Source organism: Entelurus aequoreus, linkage group LG14 (genome assembly GCF_033978785.1).
Source record: "Entelurus aequoreus isolate RoL-2023_Sb linkage group LG14, RoL_Eaeq_v1.1, whole genome shotgun sequence".
Taxonomy (NCBI): Eukaryota; Metazoa; Chordata; class Actinopteri; order Syngnathiformes; family Syngnathidae; genus Entelurus; species Entelurus aequoreus.
Genome location: NC_084744.1, coordinates 23565168 through 23586528, shown reverse-complemented (window position 1 = coordinate 23586528; position 21361 = coordinate 23565168). Strand labels below are relative to the sequence as shown.

At 39.1% G+C, this 21361-nt stretch overlaps 3 protein-coding genes across 5 annotated transcripts in view; 1 reads left to right on the top strand and 2 right to left on the bottom strand.

Moving 5' to 3' along the window:
- Positions 1-4874, bottom strand: part of LOC133664542 (gastrula zinc finger protein XlCGF57.1-like) — a 234817-nt gene extending 229943 nt beyond the window's left edge. The window contains exons 1-2 of one of the 2 annotated variants that reach the window (XM_062069250.1): positions 4351-4874; positions 1898-2116 (exon numbers count right to left, since the gene is read on the bottom strand). In XM_062069250.1, the coding sequence (XP_061925234.1) occupies positions 1898-2116; positions 4351-4396 (265 nt within the window). In that variant the 5' untranslated portion in view covers positions 4397-4874. The remainder of the gene's footprint in view (positions 1-1897; positions 2117-4350) is intronic. The other variant, XM_062069251.1, reaches the window with a different exon arrangement.
- Positions 1-21361, top strand: part of LOC133664553 (zinc finger protein 33A-like) — an 82571-nt gene that overhangs the window by 47774 nt on the left and 13436 nt on the right. The window lies entirely within an intron of this gene.
- On the bottom strand, positions 6509-20244 carry LOC133665305 (zinc finger protein 664-like). 2 transcript variants are annotated; one of them, XM_062070564.1, is made up of 3 exons: positions 17872-17909; positions 12937-13064; positions 6509-8527 (listed from the first exon to the last, which is right to left on the bottom strand). In XM_062070564.1, exons 2-3 carry the CDS (start codon positions 12995-12997, stop codon positions 7359-7361), a joined length of 1230 nt encoding a protein of 409 aa, XP_061926548.1. In that variant the 5' UTR covers positions 12998-13064; positions 17872-17909; the 3' UTR covers positions 6509-7358. The 2 variants fall into 2 exon arrangements, with proteins under 2 accessions (XP_061926548.1, XP_061926547.1); XM_062070563.1 differs by lacking the exons at positions 12937-13064; positions 17872-17909 and adding an exon at positions 19812-20244.

Here is a 21361-nt window from a genome sequence, read left to right as displayed (position 1 = left end):
TCCCAACTCGTATGGAAACGGGGTTTGTACACTTTAATTTAGTGTTGTTTTGATACGTCATCTTAGTGACATCATGCACAAAAGTGCACTAATAGCTTGTTTTAAAATGTCTCTGACAATCTTGCACTTTCTGTTTGGAAATGACATGAATATTTGTGCCACTGCTTAATAACTGTTTAGAATAGAATATAATAGAATGTACTTTATTGATCCCTGGGGGAAATTCAGCACCACAGTTCGCTCACAATAGACAGTAATAATAATAAATAATATAATATATTATATATATAATATATAAATAAAATAAATACATTCTACATATACTCTACATTTAAGTGCAGTCAAGGATAATAAATACACTTTTGCTTAAATTGACTTACCGTATTTCCTTGAATAGCCGCAGGGGCGTTAATTAATTTAAAACCTCCTGTCACACCTGCGTTTACCGGAAACCGGCGGGATGGCCGTGCATGCGGTAATTATTTTAAAACCTCTTCTCACTCCGGCGTTTACCAAAAGGAATCCATAAAATTTAGGCGTGCGCTTTGAGTGTGATGTAAGCATACCATCATGAAAAGCACATTTAATTAACAAAAACGTTATTATGGTCTTACCTGTACTTATAAATGGAGTCCATTTGCAGCTCCTTCTGACCAAAAGCATCGATAACTTGTTTATAGAAGTCTTCCTTATTTTCTTTCTTCAGTTTTAAAAGTCTCTGTTTCGATGGAGATATTCCTTTAATTATTACCTCCTGCTTCGATTGAAAGTCCAGTTTAGAAAACTGTTTTATTTTAGATACCTGTATGTGATCCTCCAAGTTAGAAGTTCAGGCAGAGGGAAAAAATAAATCTCTTGCTGCGTGTGTTCACTTCTTCTGCAGTACAGGAAGTCGCAAGAAGGATCACTAGCGCGGCAGCGCCCTCTACCACCAGGAGGCGGGAGTGATTTAATGACTTATACAGTATTTCACACACGCAGCTACGGTATATTAATAAAACATAGCTGCTTACTGTTCTCTTTAGCATACTGTACCGGTATTCAATAGCTTGAACCTTAAATCCTACTGAAAAGCTCTTTATCTTTTTTCCTTTGTGCGATAGTAAACTACTGAAATCAGCTTCCTCCATTTTGAAAAGGAGGACAGATGCGTCACTCGTGACGTAACGAATTTGACCCGGTGGAAGTTCTAGCCATATGCTAAATATTTTGCGAAACGAGTTTGACCCGGCGAAAATTATAGACATGCGATAATAAAATTAATATTTTGCGAAACGAATTTGATCCAGCTTCAATAATAAACCGGCGATAAGGCCAAGCATGCGTTAATTATTTTGAGAAACGAGTTTGACCCGGCAGTAATTCTAGACGTGCGAATACTATATTCCCTGCGCCAAAACAAGGAAATACGGTAGTTGTGATTTCCCTCTCTGCATGAAAGTTTAAAAGTAGCATATATTAATGCAGTATGAAGAAGAATGTTTTAATGTAGACACATAGAATCATCATACTGCTGTGATTATATGCATCAAGTGTTCATTCAAGGCTAAGGCAAAATATCCACATATATATGGTGTATCGTGACATGGACTAAAAATATTGAGATATTAATAAAAGGCCATATCGCCCAGCCCTAGTTAGAATGTGATTTTTTTTTTTTAAATATATCCACTGTCATGTCTTTTATAATGATTGTGAATGATGGAAAAAATTCCCCCAAAAAGTGCAGTTCCCCTCTAAATTCCAGTGATTAGATTTAAGACTTGAAGTCTATGAGCATGAAGTGATGAAGCCTACTTGGATGAGAGGACAAACGTCTTCTAAGACAAAGTGAACAGTCCAGTTGTGATGGATTGAATGCCCTGAGAATAAAATGATATGTGGATGTTGTGCTTACTTGGACTGTGATGAAGCTGTGAGGACTCAGGTGGTTTGTCTTCATGCTCTTCAGTCTTCACAGAGACAACAGTCAGTGGAAACTTGGTGACATCATCCTCCTCCTGCCCTAGAAGACACTCTCCCTCCTGAGTGATCCACACTTCCTCCTCTTCCTCTTTAATGTGGGGCGGCTGTGGATCCTCCTCTTCCTCTTTAATGTGGGGGGGCTGCTGGACGTCTGTTGGGTAAATAAGTAAATAAGATAAAGAGAGAATATAAATAGTTTTGGACTGACACTGTTAACACAATGACATTATTTGTGTTCTTTCCTGTGTTGTGTTAAAAGTGTGTAGCAAAACAACCAATAAAAACGCAGGAAATACCTCCTCTTGTCCCAGCCACTAAAATTAATTCAAAAGTGAGTACAAAATTAGACTTGGAAATTTGATGGGGGGCAATTTGAAAAGTTTTTATAAGTACGAGGCAGCAGGGATTCTTAACTTCACACTCTGATGCAAAATGTGTAAATATTTTATTGTGTATACAGTCTATGACACATAAACTTCATCTCTAAACTTAACCATGATCTTGTAATGACATAGTCATGACCATAACTTCAATATCATGGAAATAAAAAATCTAATTCCAAAATCAGTTAAATAGTATGTTTTTGTCATCATGCAAAATACTTTTTTGTGGTAATTTTGTTGGCTGGGCAAAAAGGAACTTTTACCAAAAACATGTTTTACTATGTGCTGTTTTATGGAGTATCTCCATCAACAATTCCTCTTTAGGAATTGGAGACCATCTACGACACGCTGAAGGAAAGTCAGTCACCTTTATGTTCTTTTAATAAATCAAGTGTTGACTACTTTGGTTATTGAAAATAAATGTTTAATTTCACTTATTGATGCATGTAGGTCAGAATCAGGAAGTGAACTTATTAGATTTCATTACAGTATAAATTGTATTTGGTGAGTGTGTGAGTTTTGTGTAAACATGTTGATACAGGTTTACATCTTCTTGGGGACTGGAACACAGATATGTCCTGAAAGGATGCACCCATTTTTAAAACATTCATTAAGCTGTGCCACCAACATTGACTCACTTAGCTCATTAAGCTAACTACCAGGGTGAGTGAGTCCTTTTAAACCATCATAGACCTTTTTGTTACTTCTGACCAGTCTAAGATGACCACAAGTGGAACTACTGTATGCGGCTTAAGTGATCATTCCAAGATTTTCTGTACCCGTAAAGAACATAGAACCGAGGCTGACGGCCACAAAACAAACGAAAGTAGAATCTTTAAGACCTAGACTAGCAAGGTTTTCAATGTCAAACTGGCAAATTAATACTCGCCCCAGTACTTGCAAGTACACAAGTTTTTGGGTCAATTCCTAACCTCAGAAAAGTAGATAACTTCACAGTCAAAGTGGGTGACAATATTATAACAAACAAAAATGAGATTATCTATCTTGGCTGCATCGTAGAGACTAATCTCTCCAGTGAAAAAATTACTACCAAGGTAGTCAAAGAATCAACCAACAAATTCTGTTCTTACACAATAGGATCGCCTCGCTGGTGGCTAGAAATACACTTAAGACTCTAACACAAGCGCTCATTTAACCCCACTTTGAGTACGGAGTTCATGTTTGGTACTGTGACGCATTAAAAGCCCCAAAAAACAAACTCCAGACAGCCCAAAACAAAATGATTGGGCTTCTACTCAACCGTCCATCTTGGGCTCACTTTTCCGCCAACCATTTCCTTAACGTAGGGAGGCTCTTGGTAGGGGACGGAGTACATCTTCTTGCAGTTGGTCTGGTGTACAAGATACACCTAACCACTAAAATACCCATGTACCTGTCTAGATTCTGCACAATATATTGACCATTATAACACCAGAGGTAGTTGTACCAATCACATTCAACCCAGATCTCACTCCAAAAAAGGTTCTAATTTGTTTGCCTGCTATACCACCAACATGTGGAACTCCCTATCAATAGTCATAAAGGAGTGCAAATCCCTTACTTCCTTTAAAGCCGCTTTGAAAATACATTTTAGGCTGTGGCTACTCGTAACTGGGAATAGACAAATCCTTTTGCTTTTTTAAATTTTATTTTCTAGCAGTATTTCTGTACTTTAAATGCTACTTTCTACATAGTACTGTGTTCTGTGTAAGTGAAAAAATATTTCAACTGAAACCATGTCAGGCTTTCTTGTAGCAGTGAATGTGTACCGTGATGAAACTGTACCCTTTCCTATGCAAACTTCTCATAAGTCCTTCAATCAATCAATCACACATTGTTACAAACTGAGAGGAACATCAACCTCAAACTGTCTCGTTTTCATGAAGAATCTAAATCTTGGCATTGCATCATCCCCACAAGACAAAGCATATTCCTATTGAAGAAAAGTGTTACTAATGAAATATAAAGTTAGTAAAGATGTGAGAGTAAGAAGTAAACAAACCTGTTCTGTGTAACACAACTTGATGTTTCTTGAAAACAGCGTCCATAGTTGATGTTGTCGCTCCTTCTCCTCTTTTGTTGGACAAAGTTCCTCCTCATACTTTGCTATCGTTCTTTCGCACATTTTCACACAATCACAACACTTTACACTCACATTTGATCTCTACTTAGCGATGTGTTGATAACGTCCGCGTCTCTTTGTTAGCAGCTAACAAGCTAAGCTAACTAGCAAGCTAAGCTAGCACATAAAGTGCGCTCAGACTAATGTATCCGGATACAACCAATGACTAACAATGTTTCATCTACTACACGACATATATGCGTACATGTATGCACTAAATACAAATAGAGAAACAATAATGGCCAGTGGCCACGTTTAGGCCTTCTCTGTCAAACGCCATTTTGCTTTTTACTCCTTCGTCTTCTTTGGATTTCCAGCAGACTAGTAGAGCATCTTAGGCCTCCACAGCTTCTTAACGGGACTTCTTCGTCCTGTCCTATGGTCCATACTACATTCTACAGTACAGGAGGTCGCGCTAGCAACCTTTCAATGGACCACTTCCAAGTTGGCTTCTGCGCATGTCCAATTTGTGGAGGTCAAAGTTCGTGAGGGATAAACAAATCTGTCACGCCAAATGTCTTCCCCCTACAAAAACCTTCCCCCATTTACTTCCGGGGTTATTTACTCTTACGTCATTTCCTCTTACGTCAGCACTTCGACTTTGACTGCCCGTCGCTGGAAGGATATTAGTTTTTTTAATTTTGTTTTATTTTTATAATAAAGCGTTAACAAAACGTATGTATTAATCGGACAATATTAATCGGGCAAATTAACTTGAGGATATTCCTGACTGCACATTTGACTCGTGGACATATGCGGAAATGAATAACAGTGTACAATAAGTTGATTCATTATTAATCAACATTATCAAACTTTATTAAAACTAAATGTATTCGTTAAATTCAGTTTTTTTTAGTTCTCTGTGTAAGTGAACTAAATTAAAATTACATTTATGTGAACTTAAATTTTTTTAGTTTCATTCGTTGTTTTTACGTCAGCACTCATGTTAATCGATTTCTTCAGATTCCAGCGGCAGTCAAAGCCGAAGTGCTAGCGATCGCTGTCAATGACGTAAGAGGAAATGACCCCAGAAGTAAATTGGGGGGGGGGTGGGGTGGGGGGGGGGGGGTTGTAGGGGGAATAAATATTGCGTGACAAAGCCTTCTTCTTCTTTGGTTTAATGGCGGTTGACAAGCAACCTTGTGGTGTGCATTACCGCCACCTACTGAAATGGAGTGTGGACCGAGGTGGATCCCTACTCTATATTCTTTTATTGAACCCAGTCTTTTTTAAATATGTATATAATGCTTTATAACCTATGTGTTCTGAGTGCAATCCTAAAATATATTCCACTGCTAACCTAAACTTGTCTTTCGCTAACTTATTTCCCAGTATTTGCCTTTCTCTATTGTATTTCCTACAATGTATTAAAACATGTCCTACACTTTCTATCTGATGACAACAGTCACACAGTCCTGTATTATGTTTCCTATCAATGTCAATCAACTATTTAGATATGTATGTCTTAATCTCATTCTAGTAATAATGTCTTCTTCCTTCCTATTTATATTCCTCCTCTCATTACACCTACTCTCCTCTGGACTTTGTAACACTCTCTACCTTTTCTCTCCTTATTCCAATTATCCTGCCACTTTTTATTGTGTTCTATCTTAATGATGTTCTTCACTTCTTCTTTACTGTGGTTCATCTCCATGTTTACTTCTGTTTTAGTGCTTGCTTGTTTTGTGTATCTATCTGCTAACTCATTGCCCACAACTCCTACATGAGCAGGTACCAGAGAAATGTTACCACACTTCCTGCTTTATTTATTCTGCAGATTGCCTGAACTATTTCATCAACTAAATCTTGTCTTGTTTCTGATGCTATGTTTTTTATGCTCATCAATGCACTGATGATGTACAATATTGGCTTTTGCCTGACACTCCAAACTTTGATTGATATTGATATCGTTTTGGGGATGTTAAAAAGAAAAACAACCATACACAATGTTTAAAACACAATAATGGGAGTTTTTGTTTTATCCACAAATGTACGTTTGTAAAAACAAAACCATCCTTCCACAAGCAATTCAGCCATTTTCTCTCTTTTATATTGCATAAAGGTCTGGGGACATACATATAAAACAATCACAACACAATCATCATATTACAAAAGAGAGTAATAAAGGTAATTAATAAAATGGATTATAAAGACCCAACAAATAGTTCATAAAGTCACACATTTTAAAATTCTATAAAAGACAACTGTTCAAATGATGAATAAAGTAAATAATAATATGCTTACTGAAGTGGTCCAGAAGAAAGTTTCAGATGTGAACCAGTACATATGTATATCATATAAAGATGCTAATCTATGGGATTATTAACAATTAGAAATAAAACTATGTAATGCTTCAATATTTCAAACACCTATAAAAAACACTATCATGAATAGGTCTAAAATTGTATTATGTATATATATACACATAAAATGTTTATTGTATGTAAAATATGTCTTGTACTGTTTACTCTCACCTTTTCAGTCAAAATGTTCTGCTCAATTTTTAATAAAAGTACTCAATGTTGCTTATTAATGTATGCACTTAACTGACAAAAGCACAACAATGTCACACGTTATATGTGCTGATGTTGTTAGAAAGTCAAAATTAAAGTCTTGACAGTTTATTTCAAATCCTGCAGTTTCATTTGCTGCTGCTGTTCTCACCAGCACACTTGTGTTTCTTACACTGGTACTTAGAAGACAATCTTTCACCACACACACTGCAAGTCAACATTTTCTCTCCTGGGTGTTTTCTCATTTGTGCTACAAGGTTTGATCATTGACAAAAGCTTCTGTTGCAGATTGAACAGAAATGTGATTTTTCACCAGTGTGTGTTCTAGTGTTTTTTCAAACACTGATTTTCTTTAAATACTTTGCCACAGATTGTTCAGGAACAAGGTTTTTCAACAGTGTGTGTTCTCATATGTACTTTCAAATATTGACTTTGTACAAAACCTTTACTACAGATTGAACAGTAATGTGATTTTTCACCAGTGTGTGTTCTAGTGTGTCTTTTCAAATGTTGACTTTCTGTAAAACCTTTACCACAGATTGAACAGGAAAAAGGTTTTTCGCCAGTGTGCGTTCTCGTGTGTACTTTCAAATGGTGACCATGTGTAAAACCTTTACCACAGGTTGAACAGGAAAAAGGTTTTTCACCAGTGTGTGTTCTCATGTGTACTTTCAAATATTGACTTTGTGTAAAACCTTTACCACAGGTTGAACAGGAAACAGGTTTTTCACCCGTGTGTGTTGTCATGTGTACTTTCAAATTGTTACTTTGTATAAAACCTTTACCACAGATTGAACAGATAAAAGGTTTTTCACCAGTGTGTATTCTCATGTGCACTTTCAAATGGTTACTTAGAACAAAACCTTTACTGCAGATTAAACAGATAAAAGGTTTTTCTTCAGAGTGTATTCTCATGTGTACTTTCAAACTCTGACTTCGTGTAAAACCTCTACCACATATTGAACAGATAAAAGGTTTTTCTCCAGTGTGTCTTCTCAGGTGTGTTTTCAGATCACTGTGGTATTTAAAGGTTTTGTCACAGTGAGAACATTTCAAGTGAGTGTTGTCAGTGTGACATGTCTTATCATCTTTAGAGTCTTCATCATCAGTGTCAGGAGAGTGTGATGTTGTGTCCTCACTATCTGATAGTGGAGCTAAGAGCTTGTCTGCTTGTGATCCTCCACAGTGGTCTCCATCAGCTTCTGTTGTCATGTGTTGTGTTGAGCTGCTGCTTGGAGGCTCCGCCTCTCTCTTCTCCTCACTTTCACCTTTGACCTCATCATCTTCACTCTTCATAGGGACACCAGTCACTGGGAACTCCTCCAACAATTTAGGCTGACTGATGCGGTGTTCCTCCACTTCCTCTTTAATGTGGGGCGTCAGTGAGTCTTCCTCTTCCTTTTTACAGGGAAGGGTCTGTGTCAAAGAGGAAAAGGAGACGCCAGAGGGTCCGTGGCACCTGGTCTTCCTTTTTGATGGATCCTCCTTCACCATCCTGAAGCTACACTCCTGTTTTTCAGGCAGAAGTTGTTCTTCACAGATGTCTGCAGGACACAAAATGACAAACATGCTTGAGAAATGTCCAGATTCAGTCAGTAAGTTCACATGAACTTAAAATAACAAGTTAGTATATGAATTGGCCTGAAAACAAACACACTGCTCTTTACATTATTCACAGGAAAATGAGACCACTTTTTACGAGGGGTGGGCAAAATGGCCTAAAATCTGTATTGCAATAAATTACCTGCTGCCTGAGTGCAGCTGGGATAGGCTCCAGCGTCCCCTGTGATTTTAATGTCAGTAACTGATGTATAAACTTGGAGAAAAGATTAGGTTGTTTACAGTGCAAATCTGAATGAGTGACAAAAGGCTCACTTTGTTCATGTAAGTGTACTGTGGAATAAACATGCTCAGGTGCTGAGAGCGATGCACAGAGTGAGACCTCTTAGTCCAGTTTAAAATCCACAGACCAAGAAGGAAACACACTGACATAGCAATGTATTGATGACGGCAAGAATTAAGTTATTAGGTTTATTTTCATTTATGTCGGTCCCGGCCTACGATTGCATTAATATTTTAATGCCTCTGGACATCGTATTTAATGCTTTTTAATACCATTTAAGGCCTTAATTTAGGCAAAGTCCATTTAATGACTTTTAATGCTTTTTAATGACCAGCGGAAACCCTGTTGAAGCTCTTAAAGGCCTACTGAAAGCCACTACTACCGACCACGCAGTCTGATAGTTTATATATCAATGATGAAATCTTAACATTATAACACATGCCAATACGGCCGGGTTAACTTATAAAGTGACATTTTAAATTTGCCGCTAAACTTCCGGTTCGAAACGCCTCTGACGATGACGTATGCGCGTGACGTAGCCCGGGGAACACGGGTATGCCTTCCACATTGAAGCCAATACGAAAAAGCTCTGTTTTCATTTCATAATTCCACAGTATTCTGGACATCTGTGTTCGTGAATCTGTTGCAATTATGTTCATTGCATTATGGAGAAAGAAGCTGAGCAAGCAAAGAAGAAAGTTGTCGGTGCGAAACGGACGTATTTTTCGAAAGAAGTCAGCAACAACAGTACACAGCCGGCGCTTCTTTGTTTACATTCCCGAAAGATGCAGTCAAGATGGAAGAACTCGGATAACAGAGACTCTAACCAGGAGGACTTTTGACTTCGATACACAGACGCCTGTAGAGATCTGGGACAACACAGACTCTTACCAGGATTACTTTGATTTGGATGACAAAGACGCAGACGTGCTACCGTGAGTATGCAGCTTTGGCTTCTAAACATTTGATGGCTTGACCGTATGTGCGCAACTTTTTTTTTGCGTATGTACGTAACTTTTTTAAAATATATAAGCTTTATGAACCTTGGGTTAGGTGAACGGTCTTTTGGGCTGAGTGATTGTGTGTGTTGATCAGGTGTTTGAATTGTATTGGCGTGTTCTATGGAGCTAGGAGCTAGCATAGGAGCTAGGAGTTAGCATAACAAAGACGTAGGTGTTTTTATGCAGGATTAATTTGTGTCATATTAAATATAAGCCTGGTTGTGTTGTGGCTAATAGAGTAAATATATGTCTTGTGTTTATTTACTGTTTTAGTCATTCCCAGCTGAATATCAGGTACCGTGAGTATGCAGCCTTGGCTGCTAAACATTTGATAGCTTGACCGTATGTGCGCGTCACGTACGTAACTTTTTAAAAATATATAAGCTTTATGAACATTGGGTTAGGTGAACTGTCTTTTGGGCTGAGTGATTGTGTGTGTTGATCAGGTGTTTGAATTGTATTGGCGTGTTCTATGGAGCTAGCAGAGGAGCTAGGAGCTAGCATAACAAACACGTAGGTGTTTTTATGCAGGATTAATTTGTGGCATATTAAATATAAGCCTGGTTGTGTTGTGGCTAATAGAGTATATATATGTCTTGTGTTTATTTACTGTTGTAGTCATTCCCAGCTGAATATCAGGTCACCCCCGGCTCTCACAGCATCTTCCCTATCTGAATAGCTTCAACTCCCCACTAGTCCTTCACTTGCACTTTACTCATCCACAAATCTTTCATCCTCGCTCAAATTAATGGGGAAATTGTCGCTTTCTCGGTCCGAATCTCTCTCACTTCATGCGGCCATCATTGTAAACAATAGGGAACTTTGCGTATATGTTCAATTGACTACGTCACGCTACTTCCGGTAGGGGCAAGCCTTTTTTTTATCAGATACCAAAAGTTGCGATCTTTATCGTCGTTGTTCTATACTAAATCCTTTCAGCAAAAATATGGCAATATCGCGAAATGATCAAGTATGACACATAGAATAGATCTGCTATCCCCGTTTAAATAAAAAAAATTCATTTCAGTAGGCCTTTAAATTTAAACAAATGTGGACCGATCAATACAAAAATCGACAGTAACAATACCAACTATAATATCAGTATAATGTCGATACAGCGGTTTGATCGCTATGTTGTATTATATATATTTTGTTTAAATTTGTTATTGTTTACAAACTCAGTAAAAAAGGAAAACTTTAAGGGCATAAACCAAATGATTTAATTTCAGAGCCATATTTAAATATTCAATTGATATTCTAACACCACAATCCTGTGTTTTTGTCTGATTATGATTGCGAACAAAAATGTACTCATTCAATGACCTTGAAAAATATAAATATTAGTATCTGCATTGGTATGACCGATACTGCCCCTGTAACTACTTGGTACTGGATCGATACCTACATTTCCGCTCAGTTACAGCTCTTGTTATTACCAAATCTGTGTTATATGTGTTTTATGTTGCACGATTGCACCAAGATAAATTCCTAGTTTGTGAACCCGTTCTCAAACAATGGAAATACAACTATTCTGATTCTGATTTGTAGTATCACCCAAAACTAAAGTATCAAACAACAAAACAAGTGCTTTTAACATTTCAACAAAACAGAAGAATAAGTGATTATTACATTTTAACAGAAGTGTAGATAGAAAAACGTTACAATAGAAAGTTCCTAAATAAAAAAATATTGTTCATGGAATTTATGAGACATTTCTAGTATGTATTTACGATTTTTATGAGATGTTGATAGAATTGAATACGCTCTAAGGCCGGTGTGGCTCGGTTGGTAGAGCGGCCGTGCCAGCAACTCGACGGTTCCAGGTTCGATCCTAGTCACTGCTGTTGTGTCCTTGAGCAAGGTACTTTACCCACCTGCTCCCAGTGCCACCCACACTGGTTTAAATGTAACTTAGATAATGGGTTTCACTATGTAAAGTGCTCTGAGTCACTAGAGAAAAGTGTTGAATAAATATACTTCACTTCACTTAAAAGGGAACCACACTTTTTTTTAATTTTGCCTATCAAGAACACAGGTTTTTTATGCATTCTAAATAGTAAATAAATGCGATCAAAAGTCTGCTTACAATTAATGGCTATTAGAGTCACACTATTCTGCCTACAAAGAACTTAAAACGTATCCAAACACCTCCATTAAGGTTTTATGTACATGCAGCAGGTATATATTGGTAGGTTGGTAATGCATGGCATCCTGCCAGCTGCTATGCTGACAGTTATTTTAGTACCTGTCATAGGGCTGGGCAATATGGCCTTTTTTAAATATATCTCGATATTTTGCCTTAGCCTTGAATGAACACTTGATGCATATAATCACAGCAGTATGATGATTCTATGTGTCTACATTAAAACGTTCTTCTTCATACTGCATTAAAATATGCTACTTTTAAACTTTCATGCAGAGAGGGAAATCACAACTAAGTCAATTTAGCAAAAGTGTATTTATTAAACAGTTATTAAGCAGTGGCACAAACATTTATGTCATTTTAAAACAGAAAGTGCAAGATTGTCAGAGACATTTTAAAACAAGCTATTAGTGCACCTTTGTGCATGATGTCACTAAGATGACATTTCAAAACAACACTAAATTAAAGTGCACTTTTTGTACAGAACGCCACTACAATAGTTTAAAACAAATATAGTGCACTTTTGTGCATGATGTCACACAAGATATGTCAATAAGTGTCAAATAAAAATGAGCTGCATAATAGGAAATCAAATAGTGTATGTCCTTTGCTATGTGGTAGGTTCCTGCAGACGTTATCTCCTTCTGTTGTTGACTATTTTGTTTCATACGGTGTTGATGTGGAAATGTTTGCCTCTGCATTTTGATGGTGTGGGCGTGTGGCACAAAACGGAGATGTTGACATGCGGAGTAAGCACTCTTCACTCTCTAGCAGGTGACTTTTCAAATGATGCTACGTATTAGCAGTAATGCTACTTTTTGTAACAATGCTTTTTCCCCACACTTGACAAATTACGGTTGTCTGTTCGACATATTCCCACTTGAAGCCAAACCACCGCCAGACGATGGACCCCCTGCTGTTTTTTTGGGGAATTAATTCTTCCTTCATTTGTTACCAGATTCGCACCTTCTTTCTCTCGTATTACCGCTCGCACCACTCTGCTAGCATCACAGCTAACGTTATCCATGCTGCTACCTCTCTGCTCCACGAGGGCGTATACGTATGTGACGTATGTAAGAAGGTGCGCTTGCTGTCTGTGAGAAGGATAGACAAGAAAGAGTGAGAAGAGCCTGTAGTGTAATGCCCGCAGCTAAAAGCAACTGCGTGAGAACGTATACTCCAATATTACCATATAGTAGGGGTGTAACGGTACACAAAACTTTCGGTTCCGTACGTACCTCGGTACAGTAAGAAAACAACAAAATATACATTTTTTGGTTATTTATTTACCAAATTTGTAAACAATGGCTTTATCCTTTTAACATTGGGAACACTATAATAATTCTGCCCACGTTAATCAACATTAAACTGCCTCAAGTTGTTGCTCAGATTAAATTAAATGACAAAACTTTTCTTCTACACATAAAAAGTGCAACATTAAACCGTATCAAGTCAAGTCATCATGCTTAATTTATTACAGCATTTGGGAAGCCTGTAGTTGATTTTTATTATGTAAATGTTATATTTTTATCAACATGTGATAGCAGGGACCCTGCTATTCAAAACTAGGCTGCTCCATTACTAATGATTAATGTAACTATAGCTGAAAAAACAGTACAATAGCAATAGGAGAGACTATTTGTCCCTGAACACCATGGAGTTCAAGTGAAATAACAGATAGACAGGGCTTTGCTGTCCCTCACACACACACACACACACACACCGCAAAATGAGCTAACGTTACGCTAAAAGCTCATTAGCCTTCGCCTCAAGCCAGGACTGCGAGCGAGCTGAGCTGCAGTTTAAGTTTCTAGAAGGTCAACGGGCTCATAGTGATGTTACTAGTAGTTGACTGGGAGGTGTTTATTATCATTTGGGGAGAGTCCGCTGCCTGATGCTCACCTGCTAAACACCTATCTGCTCAACGCTGGAGCATTGACTACATGCGCTCTGAATATGCACTGCTGATTGGCTGTTACCGCTCTGAATACGCACTGCTGATTGGCTGTTACCGCTTTGTATGTAACCAATCAGATGGTTGTGTGGGTGGGACAATGCTGGGTGCTGAGACAGAGGCAGAAGAAGCAAAGCAGCTTATTAAGACTTTAGCTTAGAAACACGTTCGGTACACCCCCGTACCGAACCGAAACGCCCGTACCGAAACTGTTCAATACAAAAACATGTACCGTTACACCCCTATGATATAGTCATTTTCTATATCGCACAGAGACAAATCCGCGATATATCAAGTATATCGATATATTGCCCAGCCCTAACCTGTTATTAAAGACACGGCTGGTAAGGTAAGGACTATGGACAATTATCAACCTATCGCCCGAGCCAGCATGCTATCTAAAGTGCTGGAAAGTGTGATAATATACAGAGTTGGGGTATTTATTTGCATCGCAGACAACTAATTTGGCTTTAAGAGCAAGTAAAGCACTGACTTGTGTATTTATGCTTTAAAAGAAGCAGTAGAAAAATACAGAGTGCAGGGCCCTACAATGTTGGTAGGGTTTATTGATGCATCTAAGGCATTTGACAGAGTCAACCATCTCAAACTCTTCACCAATCTGAAGCATAGGGGTGTTCTGGGTATCCATCCATCTATCCATTTTCTACCGCCTGTCCCTTTCGGGGTCGCGGGGGGGGGCTGGAGCCTATCTCAGCTGCATTCGGGCGGAAGGCGGGGTACACCCTGGACAAGTCGCCACCTCATCACAGTACCAACACAGATGGAAAGACAACATTCACACTCACATTCACACACTAGGGCCAATTTTGTGTCGCCAATCAACCTATCCCCAGGTGCATGTTTTTGGAGGTGGGAGGAAGCCGGAGTACCCGGAGGGAACCCACGCAATCACGGGGAGAACATGCAAACTCCACACAGAAAGATCCCGAGCCCGGGATTGAACTCAGGACTACTCAGGACCGTGCTGCCCTGTTCTGGGTATATTCTGGCATATTGGTACGACAGGCAGACGATGCAGGTAAAATGGGGGAGTAGTTTATCCTCTCCAGGGTTTCCCACACATTCATTTATTTGTGGCGGCCCGCCACGAAAGAATTACGTCCGCCACAAATAAAACTTTTTTTTTTTTTTTTTTAATTTAAAAAAAAAAAGAAGTTTTTATTCATTTTTTTTTTTTTTTTGTCCTCTCCAGCTTCTCAGGCAAATCATATAGTTGATGTAGATGCCCATATCGGCTGTTCAGATTTACTTTACAAAAGAGAAGTGTAGGATACTTCTCTTGTTGCCTTATTTGTATTTGACTTTATTAAATGTATTTATATTAGAAACACAACATGTGTATATAACAAAGGGTGCAAATTCTGCAGGCAGTAGGAAACACATGGTTAAGTGTAGGGAGTAAAACTGATGGCAGTCTAAAGTTCAAGATTTTTGGAGCTCTTTGTTCAGTGGATCAGATGTTTGATGAAGCTTTGTGTCTATCTACCACCACTACTGTTTTCTGTTTATTTGTTACTGACTGTGGCAGGACACCTCTGCCTCTGTTTCACTTTATGTTGCTGGTAAATAATATGGTTGTAGTAGTAGGCTAAAGTTAACTTATTTAGTATGCACTAATTAAAGGGGCAGAGCTTTGAAACATTTTAGCTTTTATAAGATATATTTTTTGTAAGAACCACAATTAATAAATATATTTCAGTGAATAAATTATTGTTCAAATCTGTATATAAATATGTACATAAAGTGTTGTAATTATATTGTAAAATGGATGGATGGACGTTTAAAACAAAACTGTTATTATTAATTAGTAAGTATATATTGTTTGAGCCTTTTTAGAGAAAATCTAATCATTGTAGCAAATTATGCAAATTACTCGATGATGTCATAGTGACCACGCCCATAGCCACGCCCCCACCGCCACAGGTATCTTGGCAGTTTATGGGAAACACTGCTCTCCCTTTAGAGTTGGCAATGGGGTACGGCAGGGTGGGCTTCTATCACCAGGCCTATTTAGCCTCTCTATGGCAGTGGAGAAAATGCAGAACAGGGTGCATCATGGGGAACACCTTAATCAACCACTTTATGTACACTGATGATTTGGCCATTATATCTCCCAGTAGTGCAGGGTTCCACCAGCTTCTTAACATATGCTCAGACTATGGAGTCAAGTTTGACAAAGTTTATGGTAATATGTAGGACCAAGGAGGATCAACATCTTATCATCATCAACGACAAGATGGAGGATGATGCTGACATGCTTAGACTGCTGTATGTCCAAGCCAATATGCCGGTGAGCAAATGTCATTACTGCTCTGATGAAGCAAAGGTGTACTTGTTTAGAGCTTACTGCACCCCTATGTACACAGCACCCCTCTGGGTGAGGTTCAAGAAATAGAGCTTGTGCAAACTCCAGGTTGCATATAATGACTGTCTCAGAATCCTGCTCAGAAAGGCCAGGGGTAGTAGTGCCAGCAAGCTTTTTTGTGATTTAGGGATAAACACCTTCCACGCCACCCTGAGGAAACTGATGTTTAAAGGCCTACTGAAAGCCACTACTACCGACCATGCAGTCTGATAGTTTATATATCAATGATGAAATCTTAACATTGCAACACATGCCAATACGGCCGGGTTAACTTATAAAGTGCAATTTTAAATTTCCCGCGAAACTTCCGATTGAAAACGTCTATGTATGATGACGTATGCGCGTGACGTCAATCGTTGAAACGGAAGTATTCGGACACATTGTATCCAATACAAAAAGCTCTGTTTTCTTCGCAAAATTCCACAGTATTCTGGACATCTGTGTTGGTGAATCTTTTGCAATTTGTTTAATGAACAATGGAGACTGCAAAGAAGAAAGTTGTAGGTGGGATCGGTGTATTAGCGGCTGGCTGCAGCAACACAACCAGGAGGACTTTGACTTGGATAGCAGACGCGCTATCCGACGCTAGCCGCCGACCGCATTGATGATCGGGTGAAGTCCTTCGTCGCTCCGTCGATCGCTGGAACGCAGGTGAGCACGGGTGTTGATGAGCAGATGAGGGCTGGCTGGCGTAGGTGGATAGCTAATGTATTTAGCATAGCTCTGTGAGGTCCCGTAGCTAAGTTAGCTTCAATGGCGTCGTTAGCAACAGCATTGTTAACCTTCGCCAGGCTGGAAAGCATTAACCGTGTAGTTACATGTCCATGGTTTAATAGTATTGTTGATTTTCTGTCTATCCTTCCAGTCAGGGGTTTATTTATTTTGTTTCTATCTGCAGTTAAGCCCGATGCTATCACGTTAGCTCCGTAGCTAAAGTGCTTCGCCGATGTATTGTCGTGGAGATAAAAGTCACTATGAATGTCCATTTCGCGTTCTCGACTCTCATTTTCAAAAGGATATAGTATCAGAGGTGGTTTAAAATACAAATCTGTGATCCACAATAGAAAAAGGAAAGAAGGTGGAATCCAATGAACCCTTGTACCTAAGTTACAGTCATAGCGAAAAAAGATACGTCCTGCACTGCACTCTAGTCCTTCACTCTCACGTTCCTCATTCACGAATCTTTCATCCTGACTCAAATTAATGGGGTAATCGTCGCTTTCTCGGTCCGAATCGCTCTCGCTGCTGGTGTAAACAATGACGTCACGCTACTTCCGGTACAGGCAAGGCTTTTTTATCAGCGACCAAAACTTTATCGTCGATGTTCTCTACTAAATCCTTTCAGCAAAAATATGGCAATATCGCGAAATGATCAAGTATGACACATAGAATGGATCTGCTATCCCCGTTTAAATAAAAAAAAATCATTTCAGTAGGCTTTTAAGTTTATATGTAGACTGCAGGGGCCCGAGAATGGTTTTATTATACAGATAACCAATCCTAGGTGTAGTTCTGTTAGGTACCAATCCTATATATGGAAACACTAGTATCTGTGCCTCACAATACGAAGGTCCTGGGTTCGGTCCTGGGCTCTGGATATTTCTGTGTGGAGTTTGCATGTTCTCCCCGTAACTGCGTGGGTTCCCTCCGGGTACTCCAGCTTCCTCCCACCTCCAAAGACATGCACCTGGGGATAGGTTGATTGGCAACACTAAATGGGCCATAGTGTGTGAATGTGAATAGGAATGTTGTCCGTCTATATGTGTTGGCGACTTGTCCAGGGTGTACCACGCCTTCCGCCCGAATGCAGCTGAGATAGGCTCCAGCACCCCTCGCGACCCCGAAAAGGACAAGCGGTAGAAAATGGATGGATGGATGTTTTCTGTGCCTTTTAATAGAATGTGTAGAAGCATTTTAAAGTATATTTATATTGCTGCTTATATTTATTTATGGTATTTTTTTTTTTTACTGAATATGCACAAGCATCGATTTAAGTTTATTCTACAAATGGACTGGGATAGGTAACTTATTTTTACGGGTAGTTAAATTCGACAGAACAACGACAACCACACGGTTGCAAGTACCAGACGTATATACAGTTGTGATCAAAAGTTTACATACACTTTCTAAGAAAATAATGTCATGGCTGTCTTGAGTTTCCAATACTTTCTACAACTCTTATTTTTTTCTGATAGAGTGATTGGAGCACATACTTGTTGGTCACTAAAAACATCTATGAAGTTTGGTTCTTTTATGAATTTATTATGGGTCTACTGAAAATGTGAGCAAATGTGCTGGGTCAAAAGTATACATACAGCGACGTTAATATTTGCTTACATGTCCCTTGGCAAGTTTCACTGCATTAAGGAGCTTTTGGTAGCCATCCACAAGCTTTTGCTTGAATTTTTGACCACTCGTCTTGACAAAATTGGTGCAGTTCAGCTAAATTTGTTGGTTTTCTGACATGGACTTGTTTCTTCAACATTGTCCACACATATAAGTCAGGACTTTGGGAAGGCCATCCTAAAACTTTAATTCTAGCCTGATTTAGACATTCCTTTACCACTTTTGATGTGTGTTTGGGGTCATTGTCCTGTTGGAACACCCAACTACGCCCAAGACCCAACCTCCTGGCTGATGATTTTAGCTTGTCCTGAAGAATTTGGAGGTAATCCTACTTTTTCATTGTTCCATTTAAAGCACCAGTTCCATCCATCCATTTTCTACCGCTTGTCCCGTTCGGGGTCGCGGGGGTTGCTGGAGCCTATCTCAGCTGCACATGGGCGGAAGGCGGGGTGCACCCTGGACAAGTCGCCACCTCATCACAGAGCACCAGTTCCATTGGCAGCAAAACAGACCCAGAGCATAATACTACCACCACCATGCTTGACGGTGGGAATGGTGTTCCTGGGATTAAAGCCCTCACCTTTTCTCCTCCAAACATATTGCTGGATATTGTGGCCAAACAGCTAAAAAATTTTTTCATCTGACCACAGAACTTTCCTCCAGAAGGTGTTATCTTTGTCCATGTGATGTCAGATGAAACAAAAATTTAGCTGTTTGGCCACAATACCCAGCAATATGTTTGGAGGAAAAAAAGGTGAGGACTTTAATCCCAGGAACACCATGCCCACCGTCATTGCTGTATATATACTGCATATACCATTGCTGTATGTATACTTCTGACCCAGCAGATTTGGTCACATTTTCAGTAGACCCATAATAAATTCACAAAAGAACCAAACTTCATGACTGTTTTAGTGACCAACAAGTAGGTGCTCCAATCACTCTATCACTAAAAATAAGAGTTGTAGAAGTTATTGGAAACTCAAGACAGCCATGACATTATGTTCTTTACAAGTGTATGTAAACTTTTGACCACGACTGTATGTACATCATCCTAACAAGACAACCAAACTTCTTATACACAATATATTTAAGAATAGTGTTAATAATGAAATATAAATTTAGTAAACATGTGAGAGTAAGAAGTAAACAAACCTGGTCTGTGTAACACAACTTGATGATGTTTCTTATAATAAACATCCAGCAGTTGATGTTGTCGCTCGTTCGCCTCTTTTGTTGGACAAAGTTCCTCCTCATACTCTGCCATCGTTCTTTCACACATTTTCACACAATCACAACACTTTACACTCACATTAGTTCCCTACTTAGCGATGTTTAAATAACTTCCGCGTCTCTTTGTTAGCAGCTAACAAGCTAAGCTAACTAGCCAGCTAAACTAGCTGCAAGCTATCTTAAGTGAAGCTAGAAAACAGGAGAAGTGTCAAAGTGCACTCAGACTAATGTATCCTGCTACAAACAATTATTAACCGTGTGTACTCTATTAAACAACATATATGTAACAATACAGAAATATAATGCCCGCGTTTAGGCCTTCTCCGTCAGACGCCATCTTGCTTTATCACCGATCGGTCCACCCATGCGCGTACCCTACGTCACTTCCGTCAACTTGTTTTGCCACAGTTACTTACCATGGTTCTTTTGTGTCATCTGTATTTCAATAACAATGTCATAATAAACCATTACATACTAAACCAACGTTATTAAAAATACGGTATTCATTATGAAACCTCACAGATCTGTACACAAACCTGAAAGATGTGTCCAGCAGCCCTAAATGGAAAATAAATTGATGTTTTACTATTTTATAATAATGTATTTATTTCAGAATTCTGAAAATGTAAAATAATGTTTTTGTTAGGTTACAGTAAGTGCTTCGTTTAAAAAATATCAACATTTAAAAAATAAATTATGCGATGGGAGTTAGTGGCGCCACCGTGCGTCATTCATTACAATGACAGAAGGTAAACGTGGTTGAAATTGTGGCGATACACCTTGTTCATTTTCATATTCTTGTTCCCTTTTACTCTGAGGTAAGATATTATTTTCATACATACATTACTAAAACATACAAATATTTCATTAAGATGGCGCCGCTGTAGTGGCTGCTGGTGGCAGGAGCTCTGTGCTCTTGTGTCATCCTTTTGTGTTCCTGCTGTTTCCCTCTTGTTTTCATGTGGGGTTTTTTTGCCTTCTGGTTGGGGACCCTTTGGGACTGTGTGACAAGGGGTGGCACTTTCGTGACTTCTGTGGTGCTTTTTTGTGAACTTCTGGATCTGCCTACCGGAGAGCAGCTGCTGGGTCTCTGCCACACCAGAGTCCATTTGGAGAGACTGGAGGAGATGCGGATGAAGAGACAGGGCTGCGGAGCTGGCACTGAGCGCCGGGACGGACAAGCTTCACAGTGTATTGGCTGAATGAGCAGGTATCGGACACCTCGGTCTCCTTGCACGCATCCTCGCTCATCCATGCGGACTGGACACTGGCCGAGACTTGCAGGGTTAACGGATTAGTAGAAGTACATTAGAGATAAATATGGGAGTTCACGTAGATGAAATCTATATTACATTATTAATATATTTTATGTTCAACTCCGCCCCTCCCCCTTCACCTGGATGAAGATCAATATGCCTCTCTCTCCCTTCTCTCCCTCCTGCTCCTCTTGCTCCCCTAAACAGCTCCACCCA